Genomic DNA, 27,292 nt, shown 5'->3' with positions numbered 1-27,292 from the left:
CCGCAAGCAGCTCACTTTAAGTAAAGAGAGGTGACGTCACATGGGGGTGGGCCTCGTCTAATCAGGTGACGACCTCAAGGGCACACCCTGAGGTTTCCCGGAGAAGAAAACCCTAAGATGAGTCCCAGAGGAATACTTTCATGCTCCACACCTTGCAAAGGCCGTAGGCTGTGGGGACCGGCCAGCCACAGGCTGGGGGTCAGAAGGACCAGAGTGGTGGCAGGGACCAGGCCCAGACCTTGGGGTTTTCCTTGGAGCCGTGGTTCTCACAGCCCCGTTGTTCTTACAGGTGGGGCCACACCACTTGTGGGGAGGAAGGCTCCCTCGTGCCTGTGCTCCTGAGATAATGGTCTGGGGCCCACCTCGGCCCCCAGGGTCTCCCATGGTCAGGAGCGTCAGGCGAAGGCACCCGGGGGGCTGAGCGGCTGACGGGGGAGGGAACTGAGCCCATGGGGAGTTCACCCCCAGGAAATGAGACCTGGGGGCACAGTGGCAGTCGCGGGAGGCCGTGCAGGTGAGTGGGGGTCCTTTGTCTTGCACAGGCACGGGGTGAGGGGCCAGGACAGCAGGACAAGTGCTGGCGGTGGGTAAGGGAACCGGGGACCCACTGGAAGGCGATCGGACTCTGGAAATGCAGGCAGGGCAGCCCAGGTGGGAGGGGGCGTTTGCATGAGGTTCCAAGGGGCTGACGACACAGCAGCAGAAACCACTGTGGGAGGCCTTGAAACTTCCCATGTGCATCTCCCCCCAACCCCCGCCCCAGCTCTGCAGACCAGAGTCTGAGATCCAGGCAGAGCTGCTGAGCTCCAAGAGGGGCAGAGCGGCTGAGACCCAGGCGGGGCAAGACCCTTGAGATCTAGGACGGACAGGGCCGCTGAGATCGAGGCAGGGCAGGGCCACTGAGATCCAGGAGGGGCAGGGCCTTTGAGATCCAGGCAGGGCAGGGCGGCTGAGATCCAGGCAGGGCAGGACCACTGAGATCCAGGCAGGGCAGGACCACTGAGATCCAGGCAGGGCAGGGCCGCTGAGATTCAGGAGGGGCAGGACCACTGAGATCCAGGAGGGGCAGGACCACTGAGATCCAGGGGGGCAGGGCCAGTGAGATCCAGTAGGGGCAGGGCCAGTGAGATCCAGGCAGGGCAGGACCACTGAGATCCAGGAGGGGCAGGACTAGTCAGATCCAGGCAGGGCAGGTGCGCTGAGATCCAGGAGGGGCAGGGCCACTGAGGTCCAGGAGGGGGGCAGGGCCTTTGAGATCCAGGCAGGGCAGGGCCACTGAGATCCAGGCAGGGCAGGGCCACTGAGATCCAGGAGGGGCGGGGCCACTGAGATCCAGGAGGGGCGGGGCCACTGAGATCCAGGAGGGGCGGGGCCACTGAGATCCAGACAGGGCAGGACCACTGAGACCCAGGCAGGGCAGGACCACTGAGATCCAGGTAGGGCAGGACCTCTGAGATCCAGGCAGGGCAGGACCACTGAGATCCAGGAGGGGCAGGACTAGTCAGATCCAGGCAGGGCAGGGGCGCTGAGATCCAGGAGGGGCAGGGCCACTGAGGTCCAGGAGGGGGGCAGGGCCTTTGAGATCCAGGCAGGGCAGGGCCACCAAGATCCAGGCAAGGCAGGGCCACTGAGGTCCAGGCAGGGAAGGGCCACTGAGATCCAGGAGGGGCAGGGCCACTGAGTTCCAGGCAGGGTAGGGCCACTGAGATCTAGGCAGGGCAGGGCCACTGAGATCCAGGCTGGGCGGGACCACTGAGATCCAGGCAGGGCAGGGCCGCTGAGATCCAGGCAGGGCAAGACCACTGAGATGCAGGCAGGGCAGGGCCACTGAGATCCAGGCAGGGAAGGGCTGCTGAGATCCAGGCAGGGAAGGGCCGCTGAGATCCAGGAGGGGCAGGACTAGTCAGATCCAGGCAGGGCAGGGGCGCTGAGATCCAGGAGGGGCAGGGCCACTGAAACCCAGGAGGAGCAGGGCCACTGAGATCCAGGCAGGGCAGGGCGGCTGAGATCCAGGCAGGGCAGGGCGGCTGAGATCCAGGAGGGGCAAGACCCACTGAGATCCAGGCGGGGCAGGACCACTGAGATCCAGGCAGGGAGGGGCCGCTGAGATCCAGGCAGGGCAGGGCCACTGAGATCCAGGAGGGGCAGGACCACTGAGATCCAGGCAGGGCAGGGCCACTGAGATCCAGGCTGGGCGGGACCACTGAGATCCAGGCAGGGCGGGGCCACTGAGATCCAGGCAGGGCAGGACCACTGAGATGCAGGCAGGGCAGGGCCACTGAGATCCAGGCAGGGAAGGGCTGCTGAGATCCAGGCAGGGAAGGGCCGCTGAGATCCAGGAGGGGCAGGGCCACTGAAACCCAGGAGGAGCAGGGCCACTGAGATCCAGGCAGGACAGGGCGGCTGAGATCCAGGCAGGGCAGGGCGGCTGAGATCCAGGAGGGGCAAGACCCACTGAGATCCAGGCGGGGCAGGACCACTGAGATCCAGGCAGGGCAGGGCCACTGAGACCCAGGAGGGGCAGGACCTCGGAGATCCAGGCAGGGCTGTGCTCCCTCCAGAGGCTCCAGCAGACGGTCCTTCCTGCCTCTTCCAGCTTCTGGGGCTCCAGGCGCCCCTGGGCTTGTGGCCACATCCCTCCCGTGTCTGCCTTGGTTTTAATGTGGCTTCTCTCTGTGTCTGTGTCTCTCCTCTTGTCAGGTCCCCTGTCACTGGATTTAAGGCCACCCTGATCCAGGATGGGCTCTGTTTACATGCCTCATCACATCTGCAAAGACCCTGTTTCCAAATCAGGTCCCCGTCCCGGGTACCAGGAGCTGGAACAGGGACATATATTCTGGGGACACAAACTCCAGCTTTCTCGTGAGGACTCCCTCCCCCGTGGGTGGGTCCCCAAAGCCCCAGCCCGTCTCCAGCCACACGTGGTCCCCTTTGCCATCCGTCTTCGTATAAAGCCCACCTGGTTTTGGTGAAATTGTAATTTTCACAGCGTTTTCAGCGTTTTCATAGACGCCAGGGTGGGGAGATCAGAGGCCAGAGAAGCAGGGCGGGGGTGGGGGGGTGGGGACGAGTCTTGTCCCTTCCGATTCATCCGCTGGGACTTGAGACGAAATATTTTCCAAGCTCGGACCCGCTGGTTTAGCCGCCAGCCGGTGTGGACAGGGAAACGTTTGTCTGTGAGGCCGTCACGGGCTGTGCGGGGGAGGGGTGCGCGGTTTCCTGCCTTCGTCCGCACTGCATCCCAGCTTGGAACGTTCTGGCGGGTCTGCAGCCTTCAGTTAGAAACATTGTAGGGGCGCCTGGGTGGCTCAGTCGGTTGAGCGTCCGACTTCGGCTCAGGTCACGATCTCGCGGTCCATGAGTTCGAGCCCCGCGTCGGGCTCTGGGCTGATGGCTCAGAGCCTGGAGCCTGTTTCAGATTCTGTGTCTCCCTCTCTCTCTGACCCTTCCCCGTTCATGCTCTGTCTCTCTCTGTCTCAAAAATAAATAAATGTTAAAAAAAAATTAAAAAAAAAAAAAGAAACATTGTAGCCACGTCGACCTCTGACCCTTGTAACTCGTCTCCGTCTCCGTGGAGTCAGCAGCAGGCGGGGAAGGTTCTAGACTCCCGCACACGGCTGGCTGCTGGCCCGAGCCCCCATGTGCTGCGAGACCTGTAGGACCCCAGGGTCCCCCGCGATGCTTCTCTGGGACAGGACCCACCGTCACGCCCAAGACGGCCCGGCCGTCCCCACCCGCAGCCTCGGGGACCCGCCCTTCGCACAACGTGTGTTATATAACCCAGAATGAGCCACGCTGTCCCAGGCCCCCTCCCCGCATGGCCCCCAGCACTCCTCAACGCGGAGGCCGCTAACCGAAAGGGACGGTCACCGTCTTGGCGAGCCCCGGGGCGTCCCAGAGCCGTCACCAAAGTGCCAGCAGTGGAGGTGGTTCCAGAGGCACACAGCTGCCTCCTAATTCAGCGTCTCCTGGGCGTTCACGAGCACACAGGCAGGTGCATCACCCGAGGCCCCTCGTGAGCTCCGGCCAGGGTATGAACTGTGGAAACCCCACTGCACGTTCAACCCACAACGATGATCTTTTCGAATTCTGTGATACGTGTCTAGGGGCGGAGGCAGATTTTTTTTTATAAAAAAAAATTTTTTATGTTTATTTTTGAGAGAGAGAGACAGAGTGTGACGGGGGAGGGGCAGAGAGAGAGGGAGACACGGAATCCGAAGCAGGTTCCAGGCTCCGAGCCGTCAGCACAGAGCCTGATGCAGGGGTTGAAGTCACGAACCGTGAGATGACGACCTGAGCCGAAGTTGGACGCTTCACCGACTGACCATCCAAGCGCCTCTAGAACGTAAACGCGACGTGGACAGGAAGCCAGGATTCTCTCCCTCACGATGGGATTCCCCTTCTGACGCGGGAATGGATCCTTCGCAAACACCCTTTCAAACAGAAAACACACCGAGTCTCGACCACCAAGTCCCCCGTGTCGGCTCTTGGCAGAGAAAATGCTCGGCACTGTGGACCGTTTGCTGTGTTCTAGAACCTTCTAGACCCGCACTGCCTGCCGAGGGCATCCCTGCCCCAAGGCTCCTTCGCCAGGTGCCTCCTGCGTCCCCGAATGTTGCACAGCTGCCTCTACTGCTCCGTAGGACCTCCTCGTTCCCACCGTTGGCCTAGAGGGTCAACCCCATGGTCGCAAGGCCTTTCGCATTCTGGTTCCTTGTGTTGTCCACGTGCCGTGCCTCGGACCACCCCAGACACGGCAATATCCGTGGCGGTTGTCGATCCGAGGGCCGGCTGAGGAGCCCTGACCCCGACGTAGGTCCCGCCTGCCGATTCAGCGGCCGCCCGGCCCCGTGGCGGGCTTCCTTCCCCATGACCAGGAATCTTGCCAAAGAGGGCGCCATATTGAATTGACACTCGTGAGACGCTCCCTTTTCCAAATCACACAGAGACCGCCGACCGTCTCGGGACTCGCGGTCCTCTGGAAACGTCCCACTTAGCTGTGGGGTTGGGAGGGAAAGATCACCGCCCCCAGCCCCGCTCCTGAAGTAGACAGCAAGAACCTAAGCAGTGCAGATGGCTGGGGATGATGTAAACCACTCAATGGTTTGCATGTGCCAAGACCCGTGCTTACAACCACGTCCGCCTGGGGACAACCCTTCCGTGACACCCAGCTGATGGACCTCTTTGCTCGTGTCAAACACCACTTTGTCCTGTGGTGTAGACGAGACAGACCCCACACGCCCCAACGTCTACGAGATCGTGAATCCTGACAATGGGCTCGCCTCCCCCTGAATGAGAGGAGCAGACGTGGGGGGGGGGGGCACAGAAGGTTCCAGAACAGGAAGCCCAGCACGGAGACCCTGGCTCCCCTGTGCTCCCCAGATGGACCCCGTTGGGCAAGTGTCCAGAGACCCGGAGCTGTAGAAACAGGAACCCTGAGTGGCTGATAAACGGCACAGAGCCGGCTTCACGCTGGACACGTCGGGGACGCTTCCTGTCCCGAGATAACAAGGCTGCTGCTCGTTGATGGGCAGGACACGGCTGACGTGCGTCCAGATGAATCATGCGAGGGTCTCCGGGCAGCACAGGCTCCTGACCAGGCCGTGTCTCCTTGTCCGTGCCCAGAGTCTGCCCTCGGGGACCCTGCTCGTCTGGTGTCATCGTCATTGCCTGTCACCCGGGCAGGACAGCGTCCCCTGAAAGTGCTGAGACGGCCCAAGACAGGTGCCGAGAGCTGAGCGGCCAGTAAGTGGACGTCGTCCCATTGGTGGGGGCAGGGGGCTGCTGTCCCAGGGCAGGGGGTGCTCAGGACGGGAGGGAAGGGCGGAGACAGCTGGGCGCATCCCTGACGGAGGGCTGGTCTCTGATACAGACGGGTAGGAGACCGTGGTCCAGGTGGGGACCCAGGCTGCGGGGGTTGATGAGGTGACACCCGGGAAGGGTGCGACTGTGGAAGCAGACCACCAAGGCCACGTCCGGAGCAGGTGCACCCAGGCCGTGACTCACAGCCGCCGGCCGTGGGCGAGCCCTCGGATCGTCCCCGAGGTGCACGGTAACCTCTGCGATCGTCCTGCCTCGGGGCTGGAGGCTCTGGACCAAGGGGCAGATGGGGTGGCTGAGGCCTGAGGCCAACCCTGGTTCCCATCGCAGAAGACGGGCCGATCGGCTGGGAAGGGGCCAGGCGTCATCAGTGACCGGTGGCCGGAGAGCGGGCTTACCTTGCCGAAGCCTGGGGACAGGTCCTTGGAGCCCACAGGAAAGACAGGAAGCCAGGAACAAATGTAGGCGTCGATAGAGGGAACCCCCCCTCGTGACGGGTTAATATTCTCAGAGTGAGAACGACCCTGGGGTCCTGGGGTCACGTGCTGAAGCACCTGGTCGCTGAAAAATGCACAGACGTTTCTCTTGTTTTCTTCCTCTCTTATTTTTTATTGTTATATGTTTTTAAATCTTTTAATGTGTATTTTGGAGAGACAGAGAGACAGAGGGCAAGTGGGGGAGGGGCAGAGAGAGAGGGCGACACAGAATCCGAAGCAGCTCCAGGCTCCGAGCTGTCAGTGCAGAGCCTGATGCAGGGGTTGATTGAACTCACGAACCGTGAGATCACGACCTGAGCCGAAGTCGGACGCTCAACCAACTGGGCCCCCCAGGTGCCCTTTTAATATCGTTATTTTTTTAAGTTTGCACCCAAGTTAGTTCACGTACACACGCGGAGATTTTTCATCGGAGGGCGAGCTGAGGTTTTGTCTCAAAATCACACGGGAGGGAGGACAGGGGTGCAGGGATGTGCAGGGAACCGATTGGGGGTGTCCTTTCGCTTGTCGGGGGCAAGAGACGGTCTCACCTCCCCAGACAGCCCCCGACGGTGAACAAGAGAGACACGGCTGCAAACACCCAGGAACTGCATCAGATTGGGGGCGGGGAGGGCGGGGGAGGTTTCTTGCAGACGCGGGGCGTGGGGGTGCAAACAGAAAACGGGGATCCTGTTTGTTGCACTGAGACGTGTGTAAGAAACGGGGCGTCCGGGAGCGTTGATGGGCACGACCTTGGGGCAAAGCCACGCCAAGAGAAACACATCCAGCTTCCGTGACTCAGGGACACGGCCTGCACGTGAACGTGGAGATTTAAGGACCAATCAGGACTTGGCACACGGCTCGGCCGTGTTCCCAGGAGGCCCCCGGGGTGCCGAGTTCAGATTCTGTCCGCTCTGCGGGATGCCCTGGGGTCACAGGGTGCATCCGACCGTCCCCGGGGTCCGTCCGCAGGCTGGCCCGTCCCGACGTGGGGGCCCACGGAGCCACACCTCTGCCTGCTGAACCCACCTCCGGACGCACCAGGAAGCCCGCCAGGCTCCCCCTCCAGGGTCCAGACAGGAGCCCCCACCCTCGGACTCACAGTGCAGACCCAGGTGATGCTGGGGAGGCCCGTGAACACGCACATGGCCCCCCATCGGCCCCCTTTGCTTTCTGGTGACTCTGCTGTATGACTCAGATCGGGCAGCCGGGACAAATACCCCGCACGGAGCGGGATCCAGAACAGACATTTATTCCTTCCTGGTCCTGGAGGCTGGGCGGCTGAGATCCAGACAGGGCCGAGTCTGGGGGTCTGAGATCCAGGCAGGGCTGAGGCTGGGGGTCTGAGTTCGAGGCAGGGCCGAGTCTGGGGGTCTGAGATCCACGCGGGGCTGCGTCTGGGGGTCTGAGATCCAGGCAGTGCTAAGGCTGGGGGTCTGAGGTCCATACAGGGCTGAGGCTGGGGGGTTGAGATCCAGGCAGGGCCGAGGCTGGCAGGCTGAGCTCTAGGCAGGACTGAGCCTGGGCGTCTGAGGTCAAGGCAGGGCTGAGGGTGGGGGGCTGAGATCCAGGCAGGGCTGCATCTGGGTGCCTGAGATCCAGGCAGGTCTGGAGGCTGGGAGTCTGAGGTCCAGGCAGGGCTAAGGCTGGGGGGTCTGAGATCCAGGCAGGGCTGAGGTTGGGGGTGTGGGATCCAGGCAGAGCTGAGGCTGGGAGTCAGGTCCAGGCAGGGCCGAGGCTGGGAGGCTGAGTTCCAGGCAGGCTGAGGCTGGGAGACTGAGATCCAGGCAGGGCTGAGGCTGGGAGTCTGAGATCCAGGCAGGGTTGAGGCTGGGAGTCTGAGTCCAGGCAGGGCAGAGGCTACAAGTCGGAAGTCCAGGAAGTTCCGAGGCAGGGAGGCTGAGATCCAGGAGGGCCTTAGTTGGGGAATCTGACGTCCAGGAGGGGTTGAGCTTGGGTGTCTGAGATCCATGCAGGGCCGAGGCTGAGGGATCTGATATCTGGGCAGAGGTGAGGTTGGGGGTCTGAGATCCAGGCAGGGTCGAGGCTGGGTGTCTGAGTTCGAGGCTGGGCCGAGTCTGGGGGTCTGAGATCCACGCGGGGCTGAGGCTCGGTATCTGAGGTCCATGCAGGGCTGAGGCTGGGTGTCTGAGTTCGAGGCAGGGCCGAGGTTGGGGGTCTGAAATCCAGGCAGAGATGAGCTTGGGTGTCTGAGATCCATGCAGGGCCGAGGCTGGGGGTCTGAGATCCACGTGGGGCTGAGGCTCCGTATCTGAGGTCCAGGCAGGGCTGAGGCTGGGAGTCTGAGATCCACGCGGGGCTGAGGCTGGGGGTCTGAGATCCACGCGGGGCTGAGGCTGGTTCCTCCTGAGGCCTCTCTCCTCACCACGTAGACACCATGTCCCTGAGTCCTCACGTGGCAGTCCCCTGTCTGTGTCTGTGTGCTGACCTCTTCTTCTCTAAGGACCCCAGTCCTGAGGGACCAGGGCCACCCTCGTGACCTCATGTTCCCTTCGTCTCCTCTTTAAGGCCCAACCGCCCAATACAGCCCCACTGAGGTCCTGGGGCTGAGGGTTTGAACTCGTGAATTTTAGGGGACGCTATCCAGCCACCGGATCCCCTCTCTTGGCGAAGGGACACGTCCACCCCCAGTGTTCTCAGACCCCCTTAGTCCGGGACCTCAGCTCCTGAGGCCGAAAATGACCTCTTCCCCCTCAAAGCCTTTTCTCGTCTTTGGGCCTCAAACGGCGCTTGGGACTTTATCGCCGGGCCCGGCTTCCTGTCTCTGTCGGCTCTGGGTTTCTCGAAGGGCCGCCCCTGGGGTTCTGTGTTGATGGGGAGCCCGACTCCGCACAGGCCCTGCCCCGAGGGCTCACTTCGCCTCGTGGCCCGGACGTGTGACTGTGCTTCCTTCCGTGCTGGTAAACGTTTCCACGATGACCCCACGCCGTCTGGGTCCTGGGCCCCCAGAACCCCAAAAGGACCCCAGAGGCCCCGAGGGGCGTCGGTGTCATGGGAGGGCCACCCCCCAAAGGGAAGGTGGGATGACGTGAACCGAGAGGCAGGCAAGGTCCAGGATGAGGCACAGACAGGCCCCCCTCCCCCCTCGGGCTGACCCAGGACAGGTGCGCCTTGAAGGGCACCAGAACGCGTCACCCCAAAGTTTCCGTCTTGGGCACAGGGGTGATTTGGAGGGACAGGCTGCTGAGAACCAGCAGAAGCAGGAAGTCGGGCACCTAACCCACTGAGCCACCCAGGCGCCCCGTAAATGGATGTTCTAATGGTGGAGATGTTTCCGTATGGGGAGAACTACACCCAGAGACGTCTCATCATGTGAGAGACTCTTATTAACAAGACAGACCTTAATGGCCATGAATTTCCTGCGTTTCCTGTTTTGCGTTTCCCCAGAGATGTACGTCCCCATCGGAAAGTCCGGAACCTCTTTTCCCAGGCTGAATCTGACACGGCTTCTAAGCCCTGGTCATCCGTCCATCTCCCTGAGCCGCATGTTTCTTTCTAAGACCCCATGTGTATATGTGTAGTTAAAACTGGTGTGTCTGCTAAACTTTCATCTGTTTAATTTGCGGGCGTCGGGTTCAGAACCTAAGAGGTTACCAGGAAAAGATTTTTTTTGTCTCAGCAGCAGGAATGCGGACGTAACCAGCAAGGGCCAGGGATGCGGCCAGGAGCTCATTAGCGGTGACACCCTTGGTGGGGAGGCAGCTGGGGATCTGACCTCTGACCTGGTGTCTCCTGTGAAGGTGCAGCTTTGGGGCTGGGATATGGTGGCCGTGCTGGATCTTGTGACCTTCCTGGTCGTCCTGAAGTCGGCGTGCTGTGCACAACCACGGCCGGGTAGGTAGAGGCAGGCACCCCGGGACGGGGTGGGATTGTCACTCCCCCCCTGCCCCCGTGAGGCCAAAGGGGACAGAAGTCCCTCCCCCAAGACCTAAAGCGTCACCCGGCCCCGAGACCGCCCTGCTGGGGGAAGAATTTGCCTTTTGCAAATCGAACTACAGGTGTTTATTCGCGGGCAGAATCAGGGACCCAAGGGTGAAGATTCGATCCCGCAACACGTCCACCGGAAGGTGCCAGAGAGCATGTAGACATGTTCCCGCAGGTGGCCCAGGAAAACGGGGTGCCCAGGGGCGTCTGGGGGGCTCAGCCGATCAAGCGTGTGACTCTGGACTTCGGCTCGGGTCCCCCACGATCCCATTTCACAGATGCTGCAGATCCTGGGATTGGGTTGCAGTTGATGTTTGCACAGAGCCCAACGCGGGGCTCGAACTCACAAACTGCGAGATCAGGACCTGAGTCGAAGTCGGACGCCCAACCAACTGAGCCCCCCGGGAGCCCCTTCTCCGTAGTTTTCACATGATTTTATGCATTTTTCAAATTACTGTCACTGTGGCTAATTATAAATTATTTTCTGTATTTTTCTGAAATTTTCAAATTGTCGTCACGATCGCTAACTTGTCTGTATGTTTCCAATGATCTTCTGTAGTTTTCAAACTATTTTCTATGTTTTTCTTTTCTTTTTATTTTTTTAAAGGATTTTATTTTTCAGTAATCTCTACCCCCTGCACGGGGCTCGAACTCACAACCTGGAGATCAATAGTTGCACCCTCCACCCACGGAGCCAGGCGGGTGCCTCTGTATTTTTCCGTATTTTTCAAATTATGACTGTAGCCAACTCGTGTCTTTCAAATTATTTTCCGTAGTCTTCAAATTATTGCTCTACCCAATTTGTCTGTTTTTCTGATTATTTTCTGTATTTCCCAAATTATTATTAGTATAGCTTAGTTCACGGGCGAGAAGTGACGTCCCTGTGGTTTGTTCGTTTTCTTAGTTTTTTTTTTCAGCTCGTTCCTTTAAGAAAAAGTTTATGCGTTTATTTCTGAGAGAGAGACAGAGCGCAAGTGGGGGAGGGGCGGAGAGAGAGGGAGAGAGAGAGAATCCCAAGCAGGCTCCGTGCTGTCAGCGCAGAGCCTGATGCAGGGGTCGAGCTCACGAACTGCGGAAATCGAGAGCCAGACGCTCAACCCGCTGAGCCCCCCACGCGCTCTGACCTTGTGGGTTTGATTTGCAACCTCCCCCCCCTCCCACGACTAAGGCTTCTGAGCATCTTTTTGGTTTTTTTGCTTTTTTAATCACAGCGCAAGACAAAATATCCCCTATTATAAACATGCAGCTGGATTCAAGGAAAAAAATGTTAACCTGGACTTACACCAGAAACGTGAGTGACCAGGAATGCACAATAGATACGCCCACTGCCTATTCCGCCACGGTGAACCCACAGGTGAGTGTCCGGGGCTCACGCCTTGTGGCTTTGCGCCTTGTGAATCCGGAATTTTCCTGTGAGACGACTCTCGCGCCCCTGGCCTGCCTCGATTCCCACCCCTGTTGCTTTTGCCCGGGAAGAAAAAAACATTTCCTGTATCCTCTTAGGCTCTGGCGTAGGGATGTGCAAATTAAAATGACACGCGCCAGATTTTTCGGGAGAAAAGACGTACAGATTTGTTCCTATGGTAACTTTTTACATCCACGAAGGTTCAGAGGAAAGAAGGGAAACCCCAAGGAGCAGGGAGGTTTGGGACCAGTTTTTTAAGAGGGTGAGGAATTCTGAGTGAGAGGTGGGGTGTCAGAGGAATGGGCACTTTGGCTTCTGGGGCCAGTAAGTTGTGGGGACGTGAGTGGGCAATTAGCAACAAGCCTAATGGCAGATGTGGGTTATTTTAATAAGCTCTGTGTATACAGTGTCTTCGCGGTGCTGGCTCTCCGCATCAGGCGGGAAGGGTCACTGCCCTTGTTTTGGCCCAGGAGAAGGTGGGGGCGGGTCATGCCACCTTTGACACCTTTGGGGACATTTGCACTCTGCCTCCATATAGTGGGGATAAAATTTACACACTAAATCCCGCGTATGAGGGAGAATATAACAGCGGTCTTTTCTGCACCTGCCTTTACTTTGATTTCTCCCCTTTCGTGAGGGGGAGGGGAAAAGATAGGGATTTGTCCCTTACGTGCATCCCACCCCCTTCACGTTAGAACAGTCCCGTCTGGATTCCGTCCCTGTCTTTGGTCTCTGTTCGTTCACTCATCGTATACTTCACACGCTTCCTCAGTTTCATTCTAAGGAGGTTGGGCAAGGAAAATTAGCCATTACACTCTTATGTTCTGTCTCTGAGGGCTGTGAATTAACCTGATGAAGGATTATGATGAAGAGGCGAGAGGAAATGTATTTCTGTGCATATGGAGTTTACAAAAAGAGTAGCCCAATGAATAGGTAAAATTAGGGCCTTGTATACCTAACTGGTAGGGAAAAGGGAAGAGAAGGGCGCCTGGGGGGCTCGGTCGGTCGAGCATCAGACTTCAGCTCAGGTCATGATCTCATGGTGCGTGGGTTCGAGCAGCCCCGCATCGGGCTCTGTGCTGACAGCTCGGAGTGGAGTTGCTTCGGATTCTGTGTGTGTGTGTCTCTCTCTACCCCTCCCCTGCTCATGCTCTGTCTCTCTCCATCTCTCAAAAATAAATAAAACGTTGGAAAAAAATTTTAGTCAGATAAGAGAACCCCCTCCAAAATGTTTCTTTCTGCATATCTTGAATCCCAATGTCTTCACCTTAAAATGATTACGGGGTTCCCCGGGGGAGGGTCCCCACAGCGGTGGGGGTGCCCCGGACAGGGCTGTACCTGTCTGCCTGCCGAACAACGGTGCAGGTATGACTCCTGCCCAGGCCGTTTTCAGCGACCCCGATCCCCTCCCTCCGTGGAGCGCAGTTTCCTTGAGAGGCCCCTCGGGATTGCTGACAGCTCGGAGCCTGGAGCCTGCTTCAGATTCTGTGTCTCCCTCTCTCTCTGCCCCTCCCCCGCTCACCTGTGCGCGCGCGCGCGCGCGCGCGCGCTCTCTCTCTCTCTCTCTCTCTCTGTCAAAAATAAACATTTTTTTTAAAAGTTATGAACTTGAAGAAAAAGTAATAAAATAAATGTCAAGGTTATTAAATAAATATAAAAATTTATGATTATGAAAAATATAGATAAATAAAAAACTGTGTTGGTCATTTCTGTGCATTTCATAGCATTCTGCTGATGGCTTGAAAAAAATTTTTTTAATTTTAACTGTTTGCTGTGGTGCAGGAAAGCCACTGATGTTATGGGCTCTGTGTCCTCAGGTCCTTACCCTCATTTATAAATTCACTGTGTTCGGGAAAGCATCCGGTTCTCCGAATTTTGTCCTGTTTAGAAAGAATGCTAATGTGGCTCTTTCCTCTAGAACCGTGTGGACTTTCTGTTTCCATTTCAATTTTCATTGTGAATTCAAGAAAACAGTTCAAAAATTCAGTGTTTCTGTACTTACAGTAGTGGCCGTTGATGTAAAAAAGAAAAGGGCAGAAAAGAAAAGAAAAAGGAAAAGAAACAAGAAAAGAGACAGAGGTCTTTTGTCAGGTCAAAGAGATTCCCTTAAATTCTTGCTGATGTAAGCGTTTTTCACCCACAGAATTTGCACCTTCTTGAACACTTGTTTTGGGACCTCAGCTGAGATGATCAGGTTTTCCCCTCCCCATCCCCCTGGTCGGCCTCACTAATACACACCGTGCACAAGCTTAGTACAATTTTTAAATTTTTTTAAGTTTGTTTATTTTGAGAGAGAGAGTACAAGCTGGGGAGGGTCAGAGAGAGGGAGAAAACCGACTTCGCCACCCAGGCGCCTCCGAGCTTAGTACAATTTTTTTTTTTTAAAAAAACGTTGAATTCCGGGGCGTCTGGGCGGCTCAGTCGGTTAAGCGTCCGACTTCGGCTCAGATCATGATCTCACAGTTCGTGAGTTCGAGCCCCATGTCGGGGTCTGTGCTGACAGCTCAGAGCCTGGAGCCTGCTTCAGATTTGTGTCTCCGTCTCTCTCTGCCCCTCCCCTGCTCACGCTGTCTCTCTGTGTCTCTCAGAAATAAATAAATGTAAAAAAACAAAAAAACCAAAAAACAAAAACACCACGTTGAACTCAGTATATGAGCCTGGCGTTTGGAGTTTTATTCTTTTTTATAGTATTTAAGATTTTATTTTTAAGTAAATCTCTACACCCAACGCGGGGCTTGAACTCACAGCCCTGAGATCAAGAGTCGCACCCTCTTCCGACTGGGCCCGCCAGTCGTCCCACGTTTTTAAAATGTTTTCAATGAAGTCGGTTCCTTTCGGAATATCCTGTGGGTGGTCTTGGATCCGAGCTGTGCCAGCAACGGAAAGTCGAGTCTGGCTGTGTTTTCTTAAAAGCCCCCGTTTGTGTGAGTGTGTATTTTGTGGTTCATTCCCTTCCGTGAGGTCTGCACAAATCTGAGGGTTTTCTCCTGCAGGAAAAAGAAAAAAAAAAACACCTCGCTCTTTTGCAGAAAGAGGTTGCAATGCTTTCAAGTAGCTGGCAGCTTCCTGCTTCCCGCTGGTTTGAAAGGGAATCTTCCAGAAGGAGACCCTCGCTGAGCCGCCTCCTGGGGCCACCTTTATCTCAAACCGCCTCATGTGCCAGTTCTGTCCTCTCCCAAGGCTTTAGTAGGAAACAGCTCATTCCGTTTTTTGTTTTTTGTTTTTTTTTTTAATAGTCAGGTTTTGTTTTTAGTTGGGAGCTGGGGGCTTTTCTGCAGACTCAGAAAACGCGGCCGCAGAATTGCACAATTTCTCCCTGGGATTTGGGGTTTTCCGTGAGGCCCAGCAGGCAGCGATCGGAGGGCATTCCTGAACTTGGGTGTGTTTTATTCCTTCCTTGGCAGCCCCCCTCCTGCAAGCCGGACGGGAGGCCGGACTGGGGTTCTTTGCAGCCTGGGGATCTCCAGCCGCTCCCCCCGGGAGAGGAGAACTCCCTGTGCCCGGTTCGGCACACGCGGGAGCTAACGGTGGTCCGCATTTCCTAGGTTTTGAACTTGAGGAGGAAATGTGCGTGCGTGTAATGATTTCCCTCCTGGCCACACTCCACCGGATCACAGCCACGTGGGCAGAGTCCACCCGCTGGGCCGCCCTGCACCCCTGGAATCCGGGGTTTGACAAACAGGATGCGGCCGTGCTGACTCTTCTCGCCGCACGTGGTCTGGTTTTCCTCTCGAGCTTTTTTTAATCTCGTGTCCTCAGTGCGCTCCGTGTTTGGCACAAGAGGCCGCCTTGGGCTGGCTGCTGTCGGCCTCCCCGCGGGCCCGCGCCGCCCTGGCCCCTTTTTCCAGTTCCGCGTTTCATCCCGGTCTGCGTAGGAGCCGTCGGGAGAGACGCCACGCTCCCGGGGGGAAAGACGGTGATGAGAAATGAACAGTGCCATTCGCCCATGAAGCAGACCACAGCGGGGTACCTGCAACAATGTGCATGAACTTGGCAAAAATGTTGCCGGGTGCCGGCAGCCGCGGACACAAAAGGCTACATTGTGCCTCATCCCAGTTGCACGCAATGTCCCCAGCAGACAAATCGTGTACCAGGAAAGTGGCCCAGGGGCTGGGGGACGGGGACGGGGCCGGCAACTCGTCTTTGTCAGGTTTCTGGAACAGAACGTTTTGCCAGGAAAGGGCGTCTGTAGACTTAGCATTTCGCAGACTCCTGATTTTGGGCCTGTTTGCTTTTCCTTAAATGAGGGGAGTCCCCCCCCCCCCCCCCACCGACACCAGGCCTGGGAAGTGACAGGGACGGAGTGTAGGGATCAGTGACCGTCACCCGGATGCTTGCAGAATCCCCTTCCAGAACGTATGCTGGAGGCCAGATTTCGGAGCGCAGGCCCTGGCGGGATCCTCAGGTGTATTCGCGCACCTTGTCCCCCTCCCCGCCCCCCGCCACGGCCCCCGTGCCACAGCCGTCTAGGCTCTAGCCAGGGTGTCGGCCACCCTCTCTTACCTTTGCAGAGCCTCAAAGTCAGGCTGAGAAGTGGGAACACTTTCTATTGGTGCCGATGTGCAGAAACACTTTTCCTCTACACTCTTAAGTGATGTCCACGGGGCGGTGCAAATTAGACTGACAAAAGACAGATGAAGCGAGGCAGGTTTCACATGGTGTTAAAATTCTCGGTGTCATGAGGTGGGGGGGGCTTCATAGAAAGAAGAAAACGGACCCAATGCAGCAGTTAGACTTGGGAGTTTGTATACTATTTTCTTCACACACAACAGTAAATCGTGCAGATGTGACAAGAGATGGGAAAAGAGGTTTGAGGCGGCCGAGGTCAGCACACTGGGGGAAGATACGTGTTTGAAGGAAAGTATGCACAGAAGTAGGGACGTCGTTGGCGTTAACCAGGTCCTGGCTGTTATGGGCCAGATGTGAGCTCTTTGGATTATGGCAGAGAGGGCGGTGTCCCCATGCGCCTGATTTCGCGGGACCTCTGAGCTGGTTCTTATAGGCGAGGGCGGGGTTTCCCGGAGGTCGTGGGTCAGGGTGTGCTCTGTCCCTGCTGACGGTAATTCTTTGGGGGAAAGAAATGCAGGCTGGGTGTCGTTCCCGTGACATCTGTGCTGTAGATTCGATGTCGTCCGGGCACTGGTGGGGCGTCTGGAGTGGTCTCGGCGTTCAGGTGCCCTGGGCCCTTCCCGCCGGGAGCCCCAGGGCAGGGGCGCCTGCAGACAAGGCAATGCGGCCTTTGCAGGTGACGGAGGACCACACCTACGTCTGCACCTTCCCCAACTCCGTGCTGCACAGGGGGGCCAACCTGACCGTGAACGTCACTTGCGACGGGGACGTGTTCCTCCAAGTCCTGACTTTCACTAACCCAGGTGAGGTCCCCGTCAGCTGCGGACGCGCGGTTCCCGGCCCGCCCGCGGGGCACCGACGGATTTCGGGCCGTGTCTCCCCAGGCAGGGAAGGTTCCGGAGCCATGAACTTCTCCTGCCTCATTTACAATGTGCGCTTCATGAACTGCAGCTGGGCGCCCGGCCCGGCCGCCCCGGCCGACGTCAAGTATCGACTGTTCTGGGCATCCAGGTGACCGGGAGCCCTCACTGCGCCTGGGACCCGCGCGGGGGTCCTCACGTCAAGTGCTCAGCCTTTGGTTCAGGGCCCCAGGGTGCAGGGGGGCGTCTCCCCGAAAGGTCCCAAAGTCACCCAGGAATGCGCCCATCGGCCAGGCCCCTGAGGGGGGAGAACCGGGCAACTTTGCCGCGTCCTGGCCCCAGCATGCAGCCCCCCTTCCCGTCCTAGGGACGAGGACATCCCCCATTTGGACACTGAATGCTTCACGGAAGGGGTTGTAACCCCCTCGCTCTGCAAAGGGCGGGCCCCTGCCCGTGCCTGCCGCGTGCCGGCCGGTCGCCTGGGATGCACATCGCGTTCTGGTTTTACGCTCATTTGGGGGACGGGACTGTCGCCTGTCATCAGTGGGTTCTCTGGGTTGCAGGGGGGGGTGTGTGGCTGGCAATGGCTGCCCACGAGAACTCACAGGCGGGCCTGCCCTCACCCCCCTTGCACGTGACAGGCATGAGGCCGACGCGGAATGCGTCCATTACATCCTCGGCCCCACGGGGACCCGCGTGGGCTGCCATTTCGACCAACTGGGCGAACCCCAGAGGACGGATAATTACTTCTTCTTGGTGAACGGAACCAGCAGGGAAACGGCGATCCCGTTTTTGGATTTCACTCCATTTAAGGCCGTCCAAATCGGTAAGTCGCGGCCTCCCTCGCCCTGCATTCGGCTCGCCGTCCAAGGTGACGGGTGTCTGGCTGCCCCCGGGGGTGGGGGGGATGCTTCTCTAATACGTGTATTTCTTCCAAGAGGCGCATCACAGCCTTCTTGTGCGTGGGAATACAAAACAAGAAAAGAAACTTCTCCTCTACACTCTTATGTTCTGTGAGCAAGGATTGCAAATTAAACTGACAAGCACTCTATTAGCGGGAGGAAAGCATACAAATTTAATTTTAATTCTTACGTGCCTGCAGGGGGCCTTCATAGAAAAGAAATGGTCGAGGGCGCCTGGGTGGCTCAGTGAGTTAACTGTCCGACTCTTGGTTTTGGCTCAGGTCATGATCTCACGGTTCGTGGGTTCGAACCCCGGGTCAGGCTCTGTGCTGACAGTGCAGAGCCTGCTTGGGATTCTGTCTCCATCTGTCTCTGCACCCCCACTCCCCACACTTGCTGTCTGCCTCTGTCTCAAAATAAATAAACTTAAAACAAAAGACAACAAATGGGCTAAACACGAAACACTTTGTCGTGTTTCGCTGCCCTAGAGAAGTACGATCCACCCAGGAACATCACCATCACCTACAACCGGTCACACCACATCATCCGGTGGGAACATCCCGAGATCCGATTCGACCTTTCGAGTCACATGCTGTATTACGAGCTGGACATCCAAACGCCGGTAAGAACCCACGCGTCCGTGAACGGCCCACACAGCGTGTGCTGTCCCATTTGCCCCTGGGGCGTGAACCGTGCGGATTCATTTTTGGTCTTAAAAAGGAACCTCTATGGAGGCACCTGGGTGGCTCAGCGGGTCAAGCCTCGGCTCCTGCGTTCGGCTCAGGTCAGGATCTGATAGTTTGTGAGTTCGAGCCCTGCATCAGGCTCTGCGCTGACAGCACGGAGCCTGCTGGGGGCTCTCTCTCCGTCTGTCTCTGCCCCTGCCCTGCTGTCTCTCTCTCTGTCTCTCTCTCAAAACAGATATACTTAAGAAAATTGTTTATAAAAATTTTTTTTCAAGTAATCTCCATGCACAAGATAGGATTTGGTCCTGAGCACCCCAGACCCCAGGACCTTTGCACAGACTGCTCCCTGTGCCCACAGGCTCTGCCTCTGTCCCCAAGTGTGAGGTCCTTCTCCATCTCCACACTGAATGAATGAAGGAATGTTGGGAATATCCGTGCACGGCCCCCACACCCCACAAGAGCGCCTCTCCTGCCCACGGGTCCCGCCACAAGGCGTGATCTGTCGTCCGCGATCTGTCCCCGGGTGTCCACGTGTCCACGTTCCCAAGGCCGGCGCCAACCACTGGCCCCGTCCCACAGCCCGCAGCGCCCTTTACGGCACAGTCTGGCGCTCTCTTCAAAGGCGTGGCGGGGTCCCCAGGCCCAGCCGGGTGTGGACCCCTCACCTGTCGGCACCTTTCCAAACGGAAGTTAGGCGGTGTCCCTTCTGTCCTGAAAATCCTCGCAAGATGCCAGGTTTGGGTCTTGGATTCGGGTTCGTACCCTGGACGTGGCTGCCAAGAGTCTGCAGCTTCCGCCCTGCCCGCTGGCATCCTGGTCCCCAGGACTCCTGTGCGTGACCTCACACGGGTGACCTCACACTGGTTCCTCACAGGTAACCCCAGGCAGGTGATAACACAGGTGACTGTAGACAGGGTACCTCACCCAGAGTGGGCCGCGGGCCTCTGATGTGGTTAGTCCACACCGGACATCTGAATGTTCGGACAAGATGTGACCGTCGGAGCCGCCTTCTCGTCCCTCACACCGTCCCCAGGACAAATTCACCAGCCAGCGGTAGAGTCACAGCGACGGAACTCGGTGTTGAAGTTTCTCTACCCTCTTAAGTGCGGTCCCTGAGGGCTGCGAATTAAACAAAAGGCAGGGGCGTCCGGGTGGCTCAGTTGGTTGAGCGTCCCACCTTGCTTCCCTGGAGGAGGAATTTCTGATACGTTCGCTGTCCTTACCAGAACTGAGGTGTCCCCACAGTGGGGTCGTATGGACCCTCATTCCCGGTCTTTTCTCTTTATCAGGTAAGGAACCTCTGACAAGCCTGCCTCATCCCGGTCCAGGAGGTCCAGGCAGGTTCCCACACTTGCACACGGTGCAGAAAACGCAGACACTGACCATTTTTCCTTTCTTACAGGCGAGCTCCGCAGAAACAAACCGTGTAAGTATCTCATCCCTTCTCTGTGACTTATGTGCGTGGGCCCGGAAAGCAGGGGGGGAGGGGGGAGACCTGGTTCCACGTTCATTGACCACCTGGGCCGTGGGGTCCCAACCAGCCCCTTAGCGGCCCTCAGGGTTTCACTCTCGCGTTGGGACGCTGTATTTCTCCGCTGCCCCTGACTCAGCTCAGGTCGCCTTCGGACGGGAAAACGTCCTTCCAGACGATCTCCTTTGGGCCGATGCAGCTCCACGTTGTAGTGAGTGTAACAGCGGCCGGAAAAGCTTGTGTCCCCTGAGAACCCTGCACTGGGGTCATATTTGGAAACAGGGTCTTTGCAGATGTGAGTAACTGATGGATCTGAGATGAGACCATCCTGGATCAGGGGGGCCCGAAATGCAATGACACTGTCCTTACGACACAAAGAGGACACACAGACACAGAGCAGAAGCCACGTGAAGAGGGAGGCAGAGACGGGAGGGACGCGGCCACGAGCCCAGGGGCGCCTGGAGCCCCAGAAGCTGGAAGAGGCAGGAAGGAGCCTCCCCTGGAGCCTCTGGAGGGAGCACAACCCTCCCCTGCCTGGATCTCAGAGGTCCTTCCCTGCCTGGATCTCAGCAGCCCTGCCCTCCTGGATCTCAGCGGCCCTGCCCTGCCTGGATCTCAGCAGCCCTGCCCTCCTGGATCTCAGGGGCCCTGCCCTGCCTGGATCTCAGTGGCCCTTCCCCTCCTGGATCTCAGGGGCCCTGCCCCTCCTGGATCTCAGTGGTCCTGCCCCTCCTGGATCTCAGTGGCCCTGCCCTGCCTGGATCTCAGTGTCCTGCCCTGCCTGGGTCTCAGGGGCCCTGCCCTGCTTGGATCTCAGCGGTCCAGCCCTGCCTGGATCTCAGAGGCCCTGCCCTGCCTGGATTTCAGTGGTCCTGCCCTGCCTGGATATCAGCGGCCCATCCCTGCCTGGATCTCAGCAGCCCTGCCCCTCCTAGATCTCAGCGGCCCTGCCCTGCTTGGATCTCAGCAGCCCTGCCCTCCTGGATCTCAGGGGCCCTGCCCTGCCTGGATCTCAGTGGCCCTTCCCCTCCTGGATCTCAGGGGCCCTGCCCCTCCTGGATCTCGGTGGCCCTGCCCTGCCTGGATCTCAGGGGACCTTCCCTATCTGGATCTCAGCGGCCCTGCCCTGCCTGGATCTCAGCGGCCCTGCCCCTCTTGGATCTCAGGGGTCCTGCCCTCCTGGATCTCGGTGGCCCTGCCCTGCCTGGATCTCAGCGACCCTTCCCTGCCTGGATCTCAGTGGTCCTTTCCTGCCTGGATCTCAGTGGCCCTGCTCCTCCTGGGTCTCAGAAACCCTGACCTTCCTGGATCTCAGTGGCCCTGCTCTGCCTGCATCTCCGTGATCTTGTCCCTCCTGGATCTCAAAGGTCCTGCCCCTCCTGGATCTCAGCAGCCCTGCCCTGCCTGGATCTCAGTGGCCCTGCCCCACCTAGATCTCAGTGGCCCTTCCCTGCCTGGATCTCAGTGGCCCTTCCCTGCCTGGATCTCAGTGGCCCTGCCCTGCCTGAATGTCAGGGGTCCTGCCCCTCCTGGATCTCAGCGGCCCTTCCCTGCCTGGATCTCAGTGGTCCTGCCTGGATCTCAGTGGCCCTGCCCTGCCTGGATCTCAGTGGTCCTTCCCTGCCTGGATCTCAGAGGCCCTGCCCTGCCTGGATCTCAGCGGCCCTGCCCTGCCTGAATCTCAGTGGCCCTGCCCTGCCTGGATCTCAGCAGCCCTGCCCTCCTGGATCTCAGTGGCCCTGCCCTGCCTGGATCTCAGTGGCCCTGCCCTGCCTGGATCTCAGCGGCCCTTCCCTGCCTGGATCTCAGTGGTCCTGCCTGGATCTCAGTGGCCCTGCCCTGCCTGGATCTCAGTGGCCCTGCCCTGCCTGGATCTCAGGGGTCCTGCCCTGCCTGGATCTCAGTGGCCCTGCCCTGCCTGGATCTCAGTGGCCCCGCCCTGCCTGGATCTCAGTGGCCCCGCCCTGTCTGGATCTCAGTGGCCCCGCCCCTCCTGGATCTCAGTGGCCCTGCCCCTCCTGGATCTCAGGGGTCCTGCCCTCCTGGGTCTCAGTGGCCTTGCCCTGCCTGGATCTCAGCGGCCCTTCCCTGCCTGGATCTCAGGGGTCCTGCCCTCCTGGGTCTCAGTGGCCTTGCCCTGCCTGGATCTCAGCGGCCCTTCCCTGCCTGGATCTCAGGGGTCCTGCCCTCCTGGGTCTCAGTGGCCTTGCCCTGCCTGGATCTCAGCGGCCCTGCCCTGCCTGGATCTCAGTGGTCCTGCCCTGCCTGGATCTCAGGGGTCCTGCCCCTCCTGGATCTCAGTGGCCCTGCCCCTCCTGGATCTCAGGGGTCCTGCCCTCCTGGGTCTCAGTGGCCTTGCCCTGCCTGGATCTCAGCGGCCCTTCCCTGCCTGGATCTCAGGGGTCCTGCCCCTCCTGGATCTCACTAGCCCTGCCCACCTTGGATCTCAGTGGTCCTGCCCTGCATGGATCTCAGCAGCCTTCCCCTGCCTGGGTCTCAGCAGCCCTGCCCCTCCTGGATCTCAGTGGTCCTGCGCCGCCTTGGTCTCAGTGGCCCTGCCCTGCCTGGAAATCAGCGGCTCTGCCCCTGCTGGATGTTAGACTCCTGGTCTCCAGAGCTGGGGAAGGATGCCGTCTGTGGTCTTAAGCCACAGGGTGTGTGGTCATTGGTCAGTGTTGCGGTCAGATGCTGGAACAGACATGAGCGCCCCCCCATCCTCTCAAAGGCAACAGCGACCCCCATCCCGCAGATGCTCTCCCATCCATCACCTGGGTTCCCGTGGGCCTCACCTGCTCCCGGGTGACACCCACCCCGCTGGCCAGATGCTGCCCCACAGACCACACTTGCAGTGCCCGGGACCAGGCTGAGGGTCACGTGCAGTCTCAAGGCGCCCCTGGGGGCCAGCCTCGGGCGCCAGGTGTCCAGTGTGGGACCCCTCGCCGCTCAGACGCCAGCTGAGATCCAGGGCACCGCAGGCATTGGCCAGGCGGTGTGTGTGGCTCCCGCTGCCTGGGGGGCTCTCCTTGGGGGCGGGGGGATCCCTGCTGCACCCCTCAGCGTCCGTCTGCAGGAGCAGGCCCGGCAGCTCCCTGGGTCCTCGTCTGCCCTGCCCCCCGTTCCTGCCCCAGGGCCCTGCGGGTGGGGGGCCGGTAGCAGGGCGCCTTCAGAGCTCAGAAAGAACAGCGGGGTGTTTCAGCCGCGTGCACGGGAGATCAAGTGCGTTCCACGCGCAGAGGACCGTCCAGATGGTGCCCTGGGGCTCAGGACTGTGCACTCTCGGGTCCCTGTGGCGCCAGGGAAAGGCAGGTGGGGACAGCGGACGCCTCCCGGCCAGCGGCTCCGATTCAGAGCCCGGCCGTGCCGCCAGAAAGCGAACGGGCCGACGGGGCTCCACGGGGTCTGTGCGGAATAACGGCAGGCCGCGTCCCCAGGGCGCGAGGTCTCTGCCCGAGGTGTGGGTGCAGCTCAGAGAGTTGTGGGCGCCAGTCGTGAAGCGCGCTCAACCTCCCCGGCGGGGGAGGCGGGGCCTTACCTCCCCGGCTTTGGCGGAGCGAGACTGACCAGACGGACGCGCGGAGTTGCTCCCGGACGCACGGAGTTGCTCCCGGACGCACGGGTGTCCCTGCGCGGGGTGTGCGGCCTGGTCCCTGCACGGACCCCGGAGCTCAGAGCCCAGGGGACCCCCCCCCGCCCCCGGCCTGCTCCCCGACGCCCCTTCAGCAACGCCCCTCACGCACAGTCCCCTCCCGTCTCCAAGGTTTTCCAGAGGGGACAGGACCCCAACGTGTACCTGATGCCCAGTTCCGCCACCAGAGCCAAGAGCGCCTTCCGGGTGAGGGTGCGTTACATGTACAACCGCCTGTGGAGCGAATGGAGCCCCACGCAGCGGTTCGGTGAGTGGCCGAGGCCCCCCGCGCCGCGCAGGGACCCTTCCTTGGGGCCCCGGCTTGGCGTCCTCTGCCGTCTGGTCTCGGCACCGCTGCCGTGGGACCCAGGCCCCCCTGAGCGCATCTCGAGCCGTCACTGCCCTCTCACCTGTGACCCTCTTCCCATCAGGTCCCGTTCACGGGTCTCTGGGGCACCACGTGGGCCTCTTTGGGGGTCCGGGCACCCCGCAGCACCCTCTCCCGGGTCCCTGGGGGCCCCCTAGGGGCCCGTCCCCCTAGACTCAGCCACCTGAGCGAACCAACCTGCCCAGAGGGACATGGGGAACCCCACGAGGCCAGGGTCTGCGTAAATGGCCCCCTCCAGGGGTCCCACAGGACTGTTCCGGGGGCGTGAGCCCAAAGTATGCGCCAGCTGGATGCCCATGCGCTCTGCAGGCTGGCAGCCCCCCCCCCCCCCCCCGGAAGCGCCTGGTGTATGCAAAGCTGACCACCTGCTTCTCTTCCCGGCCAGGCCTCCCGGAGCAGGATTTCAGCGGCGCCCTGGTGGGGCCCGTGGTGGGGACCGCGGCTTTGTCCTCGCTCGTCCTCATGTTCCTCTGCAAACGGTAAGCGCCCCCCACCCCCACTCCGGACTTTGCAGAAGGCCACGCGGCGCTGGCTCGGGAGCCTGGGGAATGGCCAGGGACCGCGAATCCAGAGACCGAGAATCCAGAGTCCGCGAATCCAGACACTGGAGTGGAGTCGAAGTTGCTTGAGGCTGGGGAGGGGCGGGGGTCTCCTGCTGTCTCCGCTGCTGTCAGCGGCCCCACAGCCACACTGGGATGTCGGAAGGACCCTCCCGTCCCACGTACCGCTGGACTGCGCGCTTCCATGGGGTCCCAGCCAGAGTCCTCCGGGTCCAGACGCTGCACTTCGAGGTCGCCAAGGGGACAAAGCACCATTTGGGACGCCCCGTCCCCGTGTCCACGACTGGGGACTTGCTCACAGGGTCCGCGGTTAGGGAACCCTTCCTGGGGCCTCAATTAGGACGGTCCTCTCGCGGGGGGGAGGGGCAGTGAGCCTCCGGGGGGGGGGGGGGGGTGCAGCAGGCGGGTAACGACGCATGCGCAGCTCTGGACAAGCGCAGGAGCAGGGGAGTCTCCAGGAGACCCCGCGGCTATGGACGGTCGATGGGGGCGGGTCGTTCTGCCTCCCCGGCGTGCTCCCCAGGACCCTCTGATACTCAAGGACCAAAATCAAAGCCCTGGGGCGTCTTGGGGACCTGGAGAGTCCGGGGGTCCTTATATACTTTGTGGTACTTTAAAAGACCTGGGGTGGGGGGGGGGGTCACTTGGAGAGGATCTGAGGAGTCCTGCGCGCGTCTTCGCTGGTCCGGCAGGTGCGCACCAGGCCTGGCGGGTGTCCGTGGGCGCTGCGTTTCTCAGGAAGGGACGCGCAGAGGCCGTGGGGCCCTTCACGGTGTGCGTCTCCCCGCCAGGTTCTCCGTGAGGCGCAAGATGTTCCCTCCCATCCCGCAGGTGAAGAAGGAAGTCGCCAAGGCCCTCATGCCCACACCGGGGGTGAGTGACCCCTCCGTCTGCACCCAGGAGGTGGGCGCGTCCCCTCCCGGCTGCCAGCGCCGTGTGAGGTCCCGGGAGTGGGGGCGGGGGTGTCTCTGGCGGTGGGGGCAGTCCGGGGGTGCGCTGTCCGTGGGCGGAGGGTCAGCGGAGGGGCCACGACCCTCCAGCACCCGAGGCCGTGCGCGTGGGCGCTCACCACGAAAGCCGAAATGCTGGGCGTTGGAGACGCACGGCCGTCCGCCACCCCGGTCCCCGGGAGCGGGGGTGTGGCCCGTTTCCCTGCCGCCAATCCGGGGCTGGTCCTTCGGTGCTGGTGGTTCCCCTCCTCGGGGGGAGCTTGTGGGCGCCGGCAACCGCCCCCCCCCCCCATTACCACACCTCCCGTCACAGGAACAAAGACCCTACTTCCAGATCCAGCCGCCTTCGCGTCCTCATGCGTCAGCCCAAGCGCTCCCCCTGAGGAGGCGGTGGGATACCCCCAAAACGCCCCGTCGGGGCGCCCCACCCCGCGGCTTCCATGACCCAGGCTGCCTTCCCGGGGTGCTTAGGGTCCACGGAGAAACTTGGGGCGAGGCTACGGGGCTTGCAGTGCGCTCAGGTTTCCAGCTCAGGTTTCCAGTGTGCTCCCTCCAGAGGCTCCAGGGCAGGGTCACTCCCTGTCCCTTAACTTGGGGGGGGGGGCTCCCTGAGGCCCCCGGCGGCCCCCAGCGTCCAGGCTGGATGGAGCCTGATCTCACAGGGGGCTGTGTCACCTGGTGGCAGCCGGGGGCACGGCAGCCTGCGGGGTCCCCGAGGGGCGCCCGGGGCAGGCAGGGGGGACTTGGGGGGCCTCCAGTGGTGTCGCCGGGCAAAAGGGAGGGCTTCCTGGGTGTCCGCTGGGGTGAGCGTCACAGTGACGCATGATTTCCATTTATGACAGGTTTGTGGAAACCTAAGTCGCCCGCTCCCCACCCCCACTGCCCCTGTCACCTATTCCAAAGGCCCAAGGCGGGGGCGTTGTGCCCCCCACCAGCTGCGTCTGGTTCCAGAGCATTCTCATGACCCCCAAAGGAGAGTTTGTCCGCATTAAGCATCACCTCCATCGGATCCCAGGCCCCCCCAACCCTGGGGGCGCTCACGTCCACCTCGTGTGTCCGGATTTCCCTGTTTCGGGAGTTTTGTCCCCTTGGGGTCTCGCGCCGAGGTCCTGTGTGTCCCGCTTCTGTCCCTGAGCATCGTGTCCTTTCCGCAGCCGAGCAATAGTCCCCTCCCCCCCGCCCTGTTTGCACCCGCCGGCCTCGGGGCGTGGGAGGGTTCGGGAGTCTCGACCCTTGCCTTCTCTCTCTCTCTCTCAGGTCGCCTGGGACGAGGGCCACCCCCCGCCGGGCCCCCAGGACCCCGAGGACGTGGTGACGCTGGAGGCAACGTGCTGACGGGCACGGGGAGGAGGGGAGATGGCGCGTCCCGCCTGCGACCACCTCTGGTACCGTGTGGTGTTAGTAAAATACATAAATAAAATAACGTAATAGGACGAAATAAAATCTTACAGGGCGAAGAATGAAATGAGGTGACAAGACAGCTTCTCGGGTTTTGCAAAGTGCCGGCCTGAACGCGGGTCCCCGTGCTGGTGAACCGGGGCTGCGCACGCGAGCCCGCGTCCTTCGAGACGCGCTCGGCCCGCCGTCCACGCGCGGTGCGTGGCGAAGCTGCGGGGGCGTCACCGGGGGCCGTGGATG

At 60.1% G+C, this 27,292-nt stretch overlaps 1 protein-coding gene across 1 annotated transcript; it reads left to right on the top strand.

Moving 5' to 3' along the window:
* The first annotated feature begins 5,528 nt into the window (after nucleotides 1-5,528).
* LOC125159257 (granulocyte-macrophage colony-stimulating factor receptor subunit alpha-like) lies at nucleotides 5,529-27,082 on the top strand. Its single transcript, XM_047847385.1, has 12 exons — nucleotides 5,529-5,745; nucleotides 10,055-10,148; nucleotides 11,450-11,592; nucleotides 16,889-17,015; nucleotides 17,097-17,223; nucleotides 17,714-17,898; nucleotides 18,463-18,596; nucleotides 20,063-20,086; nucleotides 23,889-24,024; nucleotides 24,530-24,623; nucleotides 25,496-25,577; nucleotides 26,912-27,082. Exons 2-12 carry the CDS (start codon nucleotides 10,076-10,078, stop codon nucleotides 26,987-26,989), a joined length of 1,203 nt encoding a protein of 400 aa, XP_047703341.1. The 5' UTR covers nucleotides 5,529-5,745; nucleotides 10,055-10,075; the 3' UTR covers nucleotides 26,990-27,082.
* Nucleotides 27,083-27,292: the final 210 nt, after the last annotated feature.

Source organism: Prionailurus viverrinus, unplaced genomic scaffold, assembly GCF_022837055.1.
Source record: "Prionailurus viverrinus isolate Anna unplaced genomic scaffold, UM_Priviv_1.0 scaffold_48, whole genome shotgun sequence".
Classification (NCBI taxonomy): domain Eukaryota; kingdom Metazoa; phylum Chordata; class Mammalia; order Carnivora; family Felidae; genus Prionailurus; species Prionailurus viverrinus.
This window is presented reverse-complemented; position numbering and strand designations above follow the sequence as displayed.